Consider the following 15,521-nt stretch of genomic DNA (forward strand, 5'->3'; position numbering starts at 1 on the left):
CTGCCAAACTAGACAATATCTGACTTAACAAATCCTTGTTGATTGTTAACTTATTGATTGGAAGGCCCCATCAAACTGGGAGGTTTTTAAGGGTAGACCTAGATATAACATATATGGTAATCATATCAAGATCTGTCCAGGCAAGCTTAGATTTGTTTTGGGCGGGGAGGGTTTCTTCTTAAAGAATGATGAATTTTTATACCATAACCATTAAATATCAACTATTAGAGTGTATATATTATATAACTTTTTATGAATGAGTTACAATCTATGATGTTGAAGTGTCCACTTAAATAAAATAATAGATCCTTGAAGTACAATGCATTCCATCTCCCACTTTCCTGCCTTTGCCCAATCTGTCCCCCTACCTGGAAAGAGCTTGCTCCTTTCTTGCATCTTATACAGTAAAATATTTAACTTCCACCCATCTTTTTTATTAGGTTTTTGCAAGGCAAATGAGGTTAAGTGGCATGCCCAAAGCCACGCAGCTAGGTAATTATTAAATGTCTGAGGCCAGATTTGAACTCAGGTCCTCCTGACTCCAGGGCTGGTGCTCTATCCACTGCACCACTTAGCCGCCCCATGCTTCCACCCATCTTTAACATGATGCTCCCTCACAGACCTTGCTTGGGACTTGATGGTGATACACAGTAATTACTTTAAACTATATTAATATTATATCTATTTATTTGTGTTAGGGTTCTGAGTCTAGAGTTAGGAAGACTTAATGTTTCTGAGATCATATCTGACTTCAGAAACTCACTGGCTGTGCGGCCCCTGGTCAAGTTGCTTCATCCTGTTTACCTCAGTTTCCTCATCTGTAAAATGTTGGGGATAAGGAAATAGCAAACCACTTCAGTGTCTTTGTCAAAAACCCCAAATGGAGTTATGGAGAGTTGAACAAAACTGAATCACAATATACTTCTAACAATAGAATGTAAACTCTTAAGAGGGCAGAGACTTTCTGCACTTTATGATCTTTTCATTTGATTCTCACAATTCTGGGAGGGAAGTGCTATTATTCCTCTTTCACAGATGAGGAAACTGAGGCAAAGAGGAGTTAAGTGACTTGCCCGGGATCATACAGCTAGTATCTGAGGTTGGATTTAAACTCTGGTCCTCCTGACTCTAGAACTAGTCCTCTATTTATTTTGTAATTTTTTTTTTTATGAAAAGAACTTACACTCTTCTGAGAACATTTCCATTCCTTCCTTTAAAAGTGTATGCCCAAAATACATGTTAAAACTAAATGAAATGAGCCTCATTGAGAACTTACTATATGCCAAGGCTTTCTTTAAGTAAGGGTTATAAAAACTGAATCAACATGTCCATCCTGGTCTTAAGGAACTCATATTGTAATAGAGGAACAGAAGCAGATGGAGGGAGATGTGTTTTGGTAGGAAGCCCCACTCCCACCAAGGGCTATCAATTGATTTCTTCTTTTCATGAAGAGAATTGTAAAAAGTGATTACTGTTTTCAGGGGTCAAAGTGGAATGTGAGGCAGGGAGAAGAGGGAGGAAGATATGAGAACATTGCAAGTAAGGTGACAAGACTGTGGCTTGGGGGGGAGGAGAGCTATACCCCATGGACTGGACTTAGAGTACTATGTTGGTCTAAGCCTCTCAATTCAACCTTGCTCTTTCACATCACATCATCCATGACCAGGATCTCATCTCCTGATGTGCCTTTCCTTAGGCATTCTTTCCTCCTCACCCAATCCCTGAAGGGCAGAAACCGTTCCCTCGGCACCACAGATTGTTATGTTACAATGGCCAACTCTCCCAAACCCGGAGTGCAAAATGACTTGAATGTTACCACTTGTCTCTTTAGTCAACTTTATTACCCATTTAATGGAGCTGTGACAAAATGTAGGAGCCAAACAACCTGGGGATCACAGAGGTTATGATGTTTATTGTGCTGAACAGAATGTGATAATCCATTAAAGGAACATTTTTTTCAACAAGCAAGCAGTTCAAGGTACAATCATAGACAGCAACTCTATATGAAGAACAAAGCAAAAAAAGTTAGAAGACACTCAAGAAACAGAGAAAAAGTAAACTGCAGTTAAACGTCTTGATACTTTTCTTCTGCAAACATACCTATTTTGCAGAAATGGTCGAAAAGCTAAATGTCCAGTCTTACCTAGCAGTGACCAACGAAAGTGAAGAACAGTCCTATAAAATTTATCTCCCACAAAAATAAACTATATATATAAAAAATTTTATGATGCTCTCACTGTTCCGATGGCCACAAGCATTTTTTTCAGTCTGAAAAATGAGGTATAGTAGGCCCTAAGAGGTAGTAATGTGTTTTGATTGTACAATATATAGAAAATAAAAGACAAACTTCATCAGAGCTGTAAATCCCTCGGTGCTCAGAATCTGACCGACATGCATTGACCACTGAGGTTTCTAAAAATGTAACATACCAAAGACTTTAATGAAAAATGACTTTTTATATATCTTCAAAGAATCACTAGTTGTTTCCATTTGTCAAATGCTCAATCAATATTAACATGCCCAATTTTAATTTTCCCGTCAACTTTTTGAGGGTGGGGCATGGTTTACAACAATGAGCTCTCTGCCAGTCTGAAAAAGTATGTGAACCTTCAAATGAGCTCAGTGAAGTAAAAAAGGAGTGTTTTTAATTTTTCTTCTGCAGTTTCATTTGACTGTAATACTAAAAAGTCATACTGATTTAAGCCTTCATGAGAAACTACCTCCTGGCCCAGTTCATTATACAATGTTAAAAAAAAAAAGACATACTGACTAGGAGAAAGAGGCATTAAAAACTCTACATAGGAAGCATTTAAAATAAATCTGGTTGAAACATATTACAAAAAAAATCACATTTGTGTAAAATATATGAAAATACTTGTCAAGCATTTTCTTACAATCTACAATTTTAAAACATGTTTTTATGATTGCATTATGCAAAAGCCAAGCTCACTGCTTCCTACCTACAAAGCTTCAAGTTTCTTTGAAGGGTTTTTTTTTTAGTGAAAAAGTAATTTAAAAATGTGTTCTTTTCTATCAAAATTCTTTTACAAAAATAATTCTGATTAGGGATTAGTTGCAGTTCTAACTGTTTCAAACATGGCAGAACGAATGCTGAAAGTTAACATGATCATTCCATTTAATATCTGGAGGTAGGTCTTTGTCAATCCATTAGTCCGTTTCTTTAAACAATTCATTTGAGGTACAAACTTGGACAGTAAATTCAAACAGTACAGTTAAATTTTTCTTTTGTTTTGTGTTTGTTTTTGTTATGTAGTGTCATTGAAGAAAATTATCCTTACAAAACCTAGGAGCAATTCAGTACAAAAATATATTCAAGTTAACAGTACATTACATAGAAATCTAGCAGAGAATAGAAATAAGTACATTTAAAATTGGGGGAAAATGAAAAGCAAAATACATGTCATGCTGAAACACACTAAAGAGATTGCTTCTTTAACTGTAATTAAGTGGTGAGGCAGATATGAGGAGAAAATGAAGAGATCCAAAATCATTTACCCAAAGGATTTTTTTTCCTGCATTTTTTGTGTATAGCAGCAAGTATTTATCAGGCTGTAATAGTAATTGTAAAAATCAGAGGTAGCATTGAATAGTGGGGAATATATTGCATCTGTTGCTAAAAGTGCAGTTTGAATGAAAAGATGGGAGCACTGAAATTGAGGTAAAATACCAGTCAACCATCCTATGTCAAAAGGCATCATTGGAATTAATACAAAACCCCACTTTGAGGTACATGGTATTCTTTTTTTTGTTTTTTTTGTGTTTTTTTAAACATTTAAATCAATACATAATGAAGAGAGATATTAATCCTTTGAATTTTTCATCACCAGGAGGATGACTGTGGCATACCTCCCTTCAATTTAAAATTTATCCCTTCCCCCATGCTTGATGTTATTTGATGTCATTAATCCAGAAGTACCTTTATTTAATTTTTTTTTTAAAAAAAAGATGGTCATTTTACTTGATTACCATCTACAGATGCTTTCAGGACAATGGTTACTGATTTCTAAATGGAATTTACCTATAGAAAGAGTCAGTTCTACCCAGATGAGTGTTTTCCTGAAGATGAGTACTATTGAGTGTGTTCATTGCATCTACTGATATGTTCGGTTTATCCATAAATATACAATTTGGCAACATAGATTTGCCTTACTTCCCTTCTGCAAAATGAGTGTAACCTCTTCTGGTTTACGAGTTGAGAGAAATGACAAATCAGCCTTTAAATCTTTCTTGAAATAAGAGCAAGTGAAAAAATCAAGTAAAAGTCTACAAGATAATTAAAAAAAGAGTAGCATCTATCCCTTATCTTTGGTGTTCTAAACAGGGAGTTGACTAAGATAGGAGTGGGTTGTCGGTGGTGTCTGAGGCCTATAACGTGTTTCACACCAAGCCTTTCCTGTATGAATGCCCATTATAATTAATATTACAAGTTTTTTGTTTATATGCAGTGCAGTGAATGACTAAACCTGATTCAAAGATTTTTCTGACCCATTCACCCTTTCTTAGCAGCTCAACAAACTATTAGTAGGTTAAGAAAACAGAAAACAGTAATTAAAAGTTGCATCGTTAATCTGTGTCCCCCTGTGTTACAGCAGTTTTTCACTAAACCTGGGACTGTGAAGGGATTACAAAGAAGGTGATTAATAAAGTCCTTTTTAAGGTTATGTGATTTTTTTCCCCCAGGCAAAAGTGGAAAAGACCATGGCAATAGAAAACTAAGTGGTCACGGCAGTGTCTTCTCCCTTCAAAAGACCCAACTGCTGATGAGGTAGAAATGGAATGGTGTGGTCTCCTAATCGTCCTCTGCAGATTCTTGTGAGGATGTCTCTTCAGTCTCTTCCTGAAACATAGGAAAAGAACAATCATTACTCCCCATGATGGGCCTTGTAAGTAAAGTGAGAGGTGACTTTTTTATAATGGAACTCATGAATTTCTGTTGGCTTCCAAGAAAGATGAGGCTAACTGGCAAGCACCTCCCACTTCCAATGTTTCTTAAACAAGTAGTTGAAGAATCAAGGTGTTGTTTTTTCCCATAGAAGTCATTAACCATTGTTGACTTAACATTTGACATAGTGACAGGCAGAAAAGGTAATTGTTTTCAGGCCAAAGAATGTCAGAATGAGGTCTGTTTCTTCACCGGTGAGCAAGGAAAAAGAAACAAATGCATCTCTATCAGGATTGCTCAAATTTGATGTTACGGGTCAAAAAACAAGAAAAAAAAGTGAAGGAGGCAGGGAGAGAACTTTATCTTTCAAATGTTAGTAGTAGTGTTAACTTTCCCCCCCCCTCTTCAAATGTATACCTGCCTTTTTGTTTATTAAAGAATCAATGAGGGGGGGAAGAAAAAATGTCTCTGTGAATAGGAATTTTTTTAAAGAACAAAGAAAGTGAAAAATTTTCTGTAACTTAAAAAAAAATGATGACCAAAGGTCTATGTGACTACTCAGACTCCTAGACATTAGGCCATACATAGAAATGTACCATCAATGGGTGGATTATCCTGGAAGCATGAATTTATTCTGTCTTGATTATGGATTGCTGGGAATATTTTTAATGTTGAGTCTGTGCGTTCCTCCCCCTGTCTATGTCTTTAGAGCTGGTGGGGGCCTTCAGCAGACCTCCCTGCTCCCTATGCCCTCCAACCCTTTCACTAGGCAACCCTCTTTCCTTTGCTTATTTAATAAATTTGCAGTACCTTTCAGGACATGGGTGGTAAATGGGAGACAATAAACATTTCTGATAAAAAAAAAAAGGTTGTTAGCAAGAAGTTGATTTTTTTCAAATGCGGCCCATCATCTCCTAAGATGGCATGTGAACAAAACCTAGAAAGACTAGGTAAACATTTATCCCTATAGCTAACTGAGACCCTTTAAGAATGGCCGGCTTAAAACAGCTTATAACAGTCTTCATACTTTAATAGATTTGATTTTCCACATGGCTTCATTTTGTCTGGGTGGCTAACTGACACAATTTATAACTCTCTTCCTTTCCCAGGCCACTACAGTACACCATTCAGTAAAGCATGCCTTAAAGCTTGTCTGCATTATATGACCAAACTTCCATTCATTAGTGTTTGAAACACTTCAGCTGTGAAGGGGCTCCTAAATGCTACCATGTGTGACACCACTGCATAAGAGTGGCCACGTGGAAAGAAAACACACACACACATCCATGCACATATATTCATATTCTCTCTCCACACACACACACACACACACACTCACTCCCCTTGGCTTTAATCAGAGGCAACTGCTTACTACAATTCTTTTTCAAAAGGTTTCCCCCCAAAATGCTGAAAAAAAAAATCTGTTAATCCAAGGAATAAACATACACACACAAATGAATGGATGACAGCTTAAAAAATATAACCATAGCAGCATCTAGCCATGAGATTTAACACTGGTTTTGTTTAGTCTGCTGTGGGTTAGGTGGGAAATGTGGAAAGCATGAAGTAAAAGACCTTCCTGCTAAACTATGGGCCTCCAATATTTAAGCTGGTAGGTTTAGACCTCTTGACGAGGCAACAGGCCATGACCCTGGGATTCAACTTTCTGGAGGACCAACCACAAAGGGAGATGTAGCGTGATCAAAGACACGGAGAGAAGAAAAAAAGAAGTCAAGGGTCAACTGCCTTCTGACCTTGTCTTTTCACTTAAAATTTAAAATCCAGGAAGTTAGTAACCTTTCCAACAGAAACTAGCTTCATTTTGGTAATGACTCACTTCTCATTGTGACCAAGGGATGTGGATTTAAGTGACTATATTGAACCATTGTGATGGTTACTTTTTTTTTTAAAGTTGGGTGAACTTTATTTCTTTTCACAGGATCATAGACTTAGAATTATAAGGAATTTTTTTCAGATTATCTACTCCAAGCCCTCTCTTGATGTAGAACTTGAGATCCAAAAAGAAAAAGTCAGGATCACACAGATAGTAAGCAGCAGAGTTGAGATTTGAACCAGACTCACTGATGACAATGGTTATTACTACTACTACTACTACTACTACTACTACTACTACTACTACCAACTAGATTTTCTTTTATGTTTTGATTTTCACAAAGTATTTTACATTTTATCTCACAAACCATTCTGTGAGGTAGCTATTATTTTCCAAATGAAGAAATTGGGGAAACAGATTAAATGAATCCTCTAGGTGCATGCAGCTAGAAAGGATCTGAGGAAGGATTTGAAGTCTCACTTTAGAGTCCTTGGATACTGTGCCACTTAGCTATCTCTGTTGCCAGATCCTGATACATTAATGGAGCTCAAGTAGGTTAGATAATTTGTTTGGTTTTTCTACATTATTATAGAATTCAAAGTAAATATAATACTGAGAGACATTTCCTAATAAGTGAAGAAAGACAAGCAATCAACAGTCATAAAATGTTGTAAGAGGGAAAAACCCTCTAAAATCAGCTGTGACACAGTAGATACAACTTTGAATTTGAAAACCCAAGCTCAAATTCCCTCATAGATACTTTATTAGCAGGGCGACTCTGGACAAGTCATTTAACCATTCTAAGTCTCCATTCTCACCCTCATCTATAAAACATGTATACTTAACATTTATTTTACATTGTTGTTAGAACAAATAGAATAACATATATGTTGTGCTATGCAATGGATAGAGCGCTAGGCCTGGATCAGGAAGACTCATATTCCTGAGTTCAAAACTGGTTTCAGACACTAACTGTGTGACCCTAGCTAAATCACTTAACCCTGTTTGCCTTAGTTTCCTCATCTGTAAAATAAGCTGGAGAAGAAAATGGTAAACTACTCTAGTATCTTTGCCAAGAAAATGGGGTCATGAAGAATTGAAATAATTGAACATCAACAAGTACTTTTCAAAAAGGTGATTAATACATGTTTCTATTATCAAAATTCCATCTCACATCTTTCATATTTAGTGAAAATGAGAAAGGAGAAAAATTGAATATAAAAAGACAACCATATGAAATCACTTTTGGTTAAACTATGAACATAATTTATCTTGGAAGTGTGTGTCCTTTGACTCAGCAATCCCAATAACCAAAAATATAGCCAAAAGAGGGAAGGTATTCACATGTATCAAATTTATATTTCTAACAGCTCTATTGTTGCAAAGAACATGGAAACAAGTGAGCACCTGTTAACTGGCTTCTTTCAAGTTTCTGCTTATATCTTCAGTTCTACCTGAAATTTTCTCCACACTCCTTAATTTTAGTGTCTTCTCACTGATGATTATTTTCAGTTTCTCCTGTCTAAAGACTATTTGCATATATTTGCTTGTGTATTGTCTTCCTGTTTAGACTGGGATCTCATTGAGGGCCGGGACTGTGGGTCTCTCCTTGTACTCCCAGATCTTACCAAAGTGCCACATGTGACACAAAGTAGTTGCTTTATATAAGTTCATTAATCAATAATAGGGAATGGCCCAATAATTTATGATATATTAATGGATTAGAATATTGGGATATTAGAAATGAAAAAAAGAGATATTTAGGGAAACTTTTGAGCAGAACAGTAGAAAAATTTGAATATAAACAATAACTTTGAAAAACCCAAGAATTATGATCAATCCCATCACCAGTTACACATAACTCTAGTGGGTATAATGGATGAAATGTTGGATATGGATTTCTAGATGTGACCTTGGGCAAGCTAATTAACTTCTTTTGTCCTCATTTCCTTATCAGTCAAATGAGAGGTTTTGACTCAACAGATTCTAAAAACTCTGACCCTATCATCACAGACAATTAATGATAACTCTTGATTTTCATTTCTTGGTAGAAAGAAGATGGAAAAGAAGTGCAGACTGAGACACAGAATTTCAGACACGATCAATCTGTTGCTTTGTTGCTGTTGTTTAATAATTTTTCTGCTGTATCTGACTGTGACTTTAGATAGTGGAGTAGCTTGCCATTTCCTTTTCCAGCTTATTTTACAGATGAGAAAACTGAGGCAATTTTGAAAATCCAAGTGACCTCACTCTCAATTAAATTAAATAAATATTTGTAAAGTGTCTACAATGGGGCAGGCATTGAAACAAGTGCTAAGGATACAAAAAGAGGGCAAAGACAATCCCTCCCCTCAAGGAGCTTACAATCTAATGGAGGAGATAAGGATGCTCTGTTTGTGACAACCCAGTTCCAACACAGTGTTCTCAAGAGCTTGAGTAACCGGAATCCTTCTTAAGCCAAAATGAATACATCAAAGCAGAAATTGTGAGAAGTGACCAGGGTAAGGGCCAAAGTGAAGAAAGTGCTAAGATTGGTTTCCAAAAATGGCACAAGTTTTTTTTTTTTTTTTTGATGCACACCTGTGCATGAAAACCTAGAATTATGTTCTTTATTTACTTCTTTGTGAATCCTGCTACTAGTTAGCAGACAGACTTTTTATGAGCATTGGAATAATTTAAAAACTTTTTTTAAAGTTCAAGTTAAAAACCTATCACCAATGAGATCGCAAGATTGTTCAGACCTCCAACAAAAGCTTTGAAGTAATAAGAAAGAGATTGAAACTTGTAGCCAAGAGCTGAACACACCTCATTACGGCCTAGCTATGTGGGAAGGCATAGCTACAGCTTCCTGGCCAAGCGTGCTAACCCATTGGAAAGGGGTTTCAGGAAGGTAAGATAAAAGGGCCTTTCAAAGGGGAAGTGCACAGTGACATTTTTATGAGCACCAGTCACTAAGGCCCCTCTGAACACTGAACAGCTCACAGCCATTCACATAGCTACCTCAGAAAGAAAACGGAGGCTGCCCTCTGAGGAGTGTAACAAGCATGTTTTCTGGCAGGAAACAGAGGAAAGAGAAGAAGAGGGGGAAGCCAAATGGGAAAGCTTTATTTTTTATGATTATTAGTAAACTGCACCCATCTTTGCCTGATTCTCCTTTTTGCTCATGAAAGGAAGACATTTCCCAAATGTGGTTCTACCATCACTCACTCAGAATACCCTGGCTCTGAACTGAGCTTGGAAAATTCCAAAAAGAATCAGAAACATATTTTGGAACTATCACTGTCCTTTTGATTTGGTCCAGGAGAATGGATGTGGTGTACCTTATGGTACAATTCAACTAAGTGATTAAAACACAAACACACACACACACACACACACACACACACTCTCACACAAATGCTTGATGGAGTTCTAAAATGCTTTTAAAAATATCTGGAGAGTTTAGTCATAGACCTTACCACACAGACACTGGTGAGGTTGTGAGCTGGCAAGAAATGTAGTATTTAATGTTTGAGAGCTCAAGTTCTGGGTTTAATTTTCAGATTCAGACTAAACAGCGGGTCTGTAGTGAGAGGGAGGCTGTCCCAATTCCTAAACCTAATGGGGAAATGGAAATGCTCACCCCTTCAAACTTTATTGATTGTGTAACCATGGAGTACCTCTTTGGGCAGATCAAGGAATGCAAAATCACAGAAGTCCGTGTCAGCCTTAATAAGCCTCTATTTTTTTTTAACTGTAAAGAATTCTGCTGCTCTTTTATTATGTAATGCTGCCGGCTAAAAATACATCTATAATTTAAGCCATCTTGCCAATAAATCTACAAATACCTGGTAATCCAGAAAGGGTAGTTGTGGTTTAATGACATACTCTTTTTGTCATCCTAATATGTTCAACTCCTTAAGGATTTAGGATGACGCATTTAAGAGTTTTTCAACTTCTTGAATATCTCCAAGCAATACCCTCAGAATGGGAATCAAGGGCCCTTCTCTCAGCAGTTCTGACGGGGAACTAAATTTTCAGGTTTCTTTGCTCAGAGACTCACATGACCAACTAAGCTGAGCTTTCTTGCTCTTCTGTCAGATATTTTAATTTAAAATGGATTGGGGCTGTTTAACTTAATGTAAAGTGATTATTTCCTCCAACTAGAAAAACTTTATGGCACTTCCCCCTCCCCTTTTGAAATGGAGCATACATCAACTATATAATTTGACAGGCACAAGGATTCCTGGTGGAAATGCTAGGGATGAAACCATTTTTTTTGATGGGGGGAATAGTCAAGATTTTCCTTTTTTATATCCCACTTTTATTTTATACTTATGGCTAAACAAAAAATGTACAAATCTCAAAGTTCCTTTGGGAAACATTCCCAACTTGGAGGTAAAAACTATATTTTTAGAATAATCTGCAAAAGGAAATACATAATGGGATGTACATCATGGGATCATTGATTTAGAGCTGAAAGGGACCTTAGACCCCATTATACATGAGAAAAAATGAATCCCAGAACACTGAGGTGACTGAAAATATCACATAAGGAGTGAAGAAAAAAATTTGAATTTGAGCATAATAAGACTCTACATCCAATGCCCTTTCCATTTTACAGTGCCATCAATAGTCTACTGAAACTTACTGATCACTTACCAGAATGCATAAGATGAAACCCAAAACATTATAAAGAAAACCACCTGTATTAAAAACAATTATCTATCTATCTATCTATCTATCTATCTATCTATCATCTATCTATCCATCTATCTACTTCATGAAATCCAAGTTAAGAATCCTTGCTGACTATATTATGTTCTCTCTTCTTGGGCTTATATCTCATGGAAAGAAAATTGAGTTTGGAGAGCAGGGGAGGTGAGTACTAGCCCTGGATCTTTCATTAACTAGTTGAGTAAGCTTAGATAAATCACTTAGTCTTCTTTATCTTTATGCAGAAAATGTGACTTATAGCTAATGATTCAAGGAATAATTGAGAAGAGCAAATAATATAGGAGATGATTTTGGAAGAGGAAGAAGTGCCGCCAAATTGCACTATAGCATTTTTATTACTGTGGTTATGAATTTATTGTCTTCACTTCTCTGACTGTGCTTTTGTTTATATAATATCCAGAAGGGGGGAAAATCCCCTAAATATAAAGTACAATAACATGTTCTATGAAGATTCTGGAAACTGGTTTTCCTTCCCTCAGGAATATAGAATAGAAAGTGTTGGATTGGGGGTCAGGAGACCTGTATTTGTTTTGTTTTTGTTGTATTTATTTATTTATCTATCTATATCTATCTATCTATCTATCTATCTATCTATCTATCTATCTATCTATCTATCTATTTACTTATTTATTTAGGTTTTTGCAAGGCAAATGCGGTTAAGTGGCTTGCCCAAGGCCACACAGCTAGGTAATTATTAAGTGTCTGAGACCAGATTTGAACCCAGGTACCCTTGACTCCAGGGCCTGTGCTTTATCCACTGCACCACCTAGCTGCCCCTAGGAGACCTGTATTGAATGAAAATTCTGATGCTAATAATTTATGGAAAGTGATTATTTACCCCAACTAGAAAAACTTCATGGCATTTTTCCTCCTTCTCCCCACCCTTTGAAATGTAACATACATAAACTATATAATCTGACAGGCCCAAGGATTCCTGGTGATGAAACAAATTTTTTGGATAGTCTTAAGATAGAATAGTTTTTTTTTATTTTTGTAGCTCACTTTTTTTTACACATGACCTAAACTAAAAAAAAAAAAAAGGACAAATCTCAAGGTTCCATTGAGGAACATAGCCCCAAAGATATCCATCTTGTTGAATAGAACCAATGGGCTTAGAGTCAGGATGATCTGAGTTCAAATCCAACCAAAACAAATTATTAGCTAGGTGACTCTGGGGAAATCATTTGTCTGTCTCAGTTTCCTCAATTGTAAAATGGGTATAATAACAGCACCTACCTACCAAGGATGTTGTGAAGATTCAATTAGAAATTTCAAGTTTAGTCTCTGACACATGTGTGATCCTAGGAAAGTTCCTTAACCTCTCAGTAATTTATAAGACTTTCAGAGGCAAAACTGATCTTGAATTGTCCTGATAGATAGAGTATCCTCACAGATGATTTCTTGTATCAATGAAATCACAATAGTGGTTCAAATAATTTCTGCATTCTAGGTGTCTTTACCTAAAATAGAGAGAGTCTATGGACAAATATGGAGGGCTCACAATAAAAAGTAGGTAGCCATTTTGATCATATTTTAGAAATAATTTGATAGGGACAGAAGCTATAATTTTATTGATGGAAGGAACTCATGGATAAAGAAACTCCTTTTATCAGTTGCTAAAAGGTAAGGAACATTGAAATTTATAGTCTTAAAGAGTTTCCTAGACTACTGAAATGATGAGTGATTTGCAAGTATATTCAGAGGTAGGAGGTAACCCCAAGCCTTTCTGGCTTGTTTCTCTCCACTAAACCATGTTGTCTCTCAGATAGTAACTCCAAGCCTTCCTGGCTTGTTTCTCTCCACTACCATGCTGTCTCTCAGATAACTTGAGTTTATTTTAAATTCACTTAAATTGCTGATATTCCTATTACATATTAAAATTCCTTTGAAAGAAAGAAGGCACATCTAATCTTTCTGTTTTGGCAACTGATTGATACTAGACTAACAATACAAATGTCAGCTCTTCTCTAGGCCAAAATTGCCTTTGGTTAAGTTTTCATGCTAGTTCTAATCCTGATATATCAATCAACAAATAGTGGCTTATAGTAATGAATCACATAGAAAACTAGTTATATCATAGAGAAGGGTCATACCCATTAGATAGGTAGATTACTAATTAAAATGGTATTGTGGATAGAGTACCAGGCCTGAAGTCAGGAAGACCTGACTTCAAATCTAATTTTAGACACTTACCAGCTTGGTGATCCTCGGCAAGTCACTTAACTCTGCCTCATTTTCCTCATCTCTAAAATAAACTGGAGAAAGTAATAGCAAACCACTCCAGTATCTTTGTCAAGAAAAACCCAAATGATGTCACAAAGAATCAGATACACGAGCACCACCACTAGGTAATCATTTAGAAGAAAAATCCTTCAAGGTCTTGCTTCAAAGAATAGTGAAAAGTTATTCAATGTTCTTATTCTTCTGCAAGACAATTTGGGATTTGATTTAGTTAAAAATAATTTTTAATGAGATCAAAGGTGACTTTAGTGGTTGAATAAATTCTTTACATATTTATTTAGGGAAACAATGAAAAACAAAACATTTGTTTCCATCAATTTTCAATATATTTCAAATTGCAATAAGGTACTTATTTCTACTCTCTCACTTAGTTCTTCATTTTTTTCTCCTTAAAATTTCTTCTTCTTTCTTTTCTTCTTTTTTTAGGTTTTGTTTTTTTTACAAGGCAAGTAGGGTTAAGTGGCTTGCCCAAGGCCACACAGCTAGGTAATTATTAAGTGTCTGAGACCGGATTTGAATCCAGGTACTCCTGACTCCAGGGCCGGTGCTTTATCCACTGTACCACCTAGCCACCCTTCCTTAAAATTAAAAAAAAATGGTCAACTTGATTAATATGAATAGTTCTATGTAAAAAGAATAAAAAATGAGCACTATATAGAACTGCAAATCTCTTCATATACAATTTTTAAAAGTGTGTAATAATTCAATATATTAGTTATAAAACTATCCTGCTTGTTTGTATCCCTTTCTTTTGTGTTTTATACATTTTGAAAATTCTGAATTTTCTTTTTTCTTTTTGGTATCACCATCACTAAGATCTTCTTCCTTCAAAATTCCTCGCTCCCCCAGTCTCTCAAATTGTGATTGGTCACTTCATTGATGAGTTGGTCACAGTTGTTTTTCTTAAATTATAATTTGTTCTATTGGTTCTTTTCAGTTCACTCTTTCACTTCATGTAAGTCCTCCCAAATTTCTCTGAACTAGTTCTATTTTTTATTTCTCATGGTACAGTAATATTCTATTGTGTTTTACAATAATTTGTTAGCCATTAACTGACACACTCACTCATTCTCCTAGTTTCCAGTACAAAAAAGAAATGCTATGAATATTTTTTGGACATGTGGGTCCTTTCCTTCTTTCTTTGATCGCTTTTGAGGAATATATCTATTAATGGTATTGCTGCATCTAAGAGGATGCACAATTTGGTGATACAGTTCCAAATTATTCTCTAGGCTTTGGGGAGCTATCCACATTTATACCATCAGTGAATCCTCTCACTTTTTCTTTTTTTTTGGCATCTTTGCCAATCTTATGCACAATTAAACTTAATAGTTGCTTTAATGTACATTTCTCTTATTAGCGATTTGAAACATTTCACATTTTCTCTGTTTTTTAAAAACATCTTGAGCCATTTTTGATTAGAGTCATGAAAAAGTACTACTGACACTTGCAAATATACCTAATATACAATGAGTGTTTTTAGGCAGAGGAACCTATATTTTTATTTAGGCTTTTAGAATTTCTTATGAGGCTTGACTTTGAAATTGGTTACTGTTTATTCCATATTCAATTCTGGCCAAAAAATTTGGCAGTTCCAAGCTTCTGGTAAGTTTACTTACTGATTGCATATGACAGGTGGTTGGCATTCAAGCTGTATCCAAATGGAGGTGCCAAACATCCAAAGCATGGATGTGAGAGGTAAGGAGAGGTCACTGCTTGTTTATTTTTTAGCTTAACAAGGGGCCTTTCCTCCACACTTAAGAAGTTATCACTCATAAATTGGAAGTTGGTCTCTGTTAAACTTGAATGTTTTCATTACCCCCAAGT

General features: G+C 35.9%; 1 protein-coding gene across 2 annotated transcripts in view; it reads right to left on the reverse strand.

Moving 5' to 3' along the window:
- Positions 1-1,892: 1,892 nt before the first annotated feature.
- The window catches only part of HMGA2 (high mobility group AT-hook 2), a 196,400-nt gene continuing 182,771 nt past the window's right edge, over positions 1,893-15,521 (reverse strand). For both annotated transcript variants that reach the window (XR_012476185.1, XM_074226212.1), the window contains one exon: positions 1,893-4,858. Coding sequence is in view for 1 of the 2 variants with exons in the window: in XM_074226212.1 (XP_074082313.1) it covers positions 4,811-4,858 (48 nt within the window). In the remaining variant the exon portion in view is untranslated. The remainder of the gene's footprint in view (positions 4,859-15,521) is intronic.

Source organism: Macrotis lagotis, chromosome 2 (assembly GCF_037893015.1).
Source record: "Macrotis lagotis isolate mMagLag1 chromosome 2, bilby.v1.9.chrom.fasta, whole genome shotgun sequence".
Taxonomy (NCBI): Eukaryota; Metazoa; Chordata; class Mammalia; order Peramelemorphia; family Peramelidae; genus Macrotis; species Macrotis lagotis.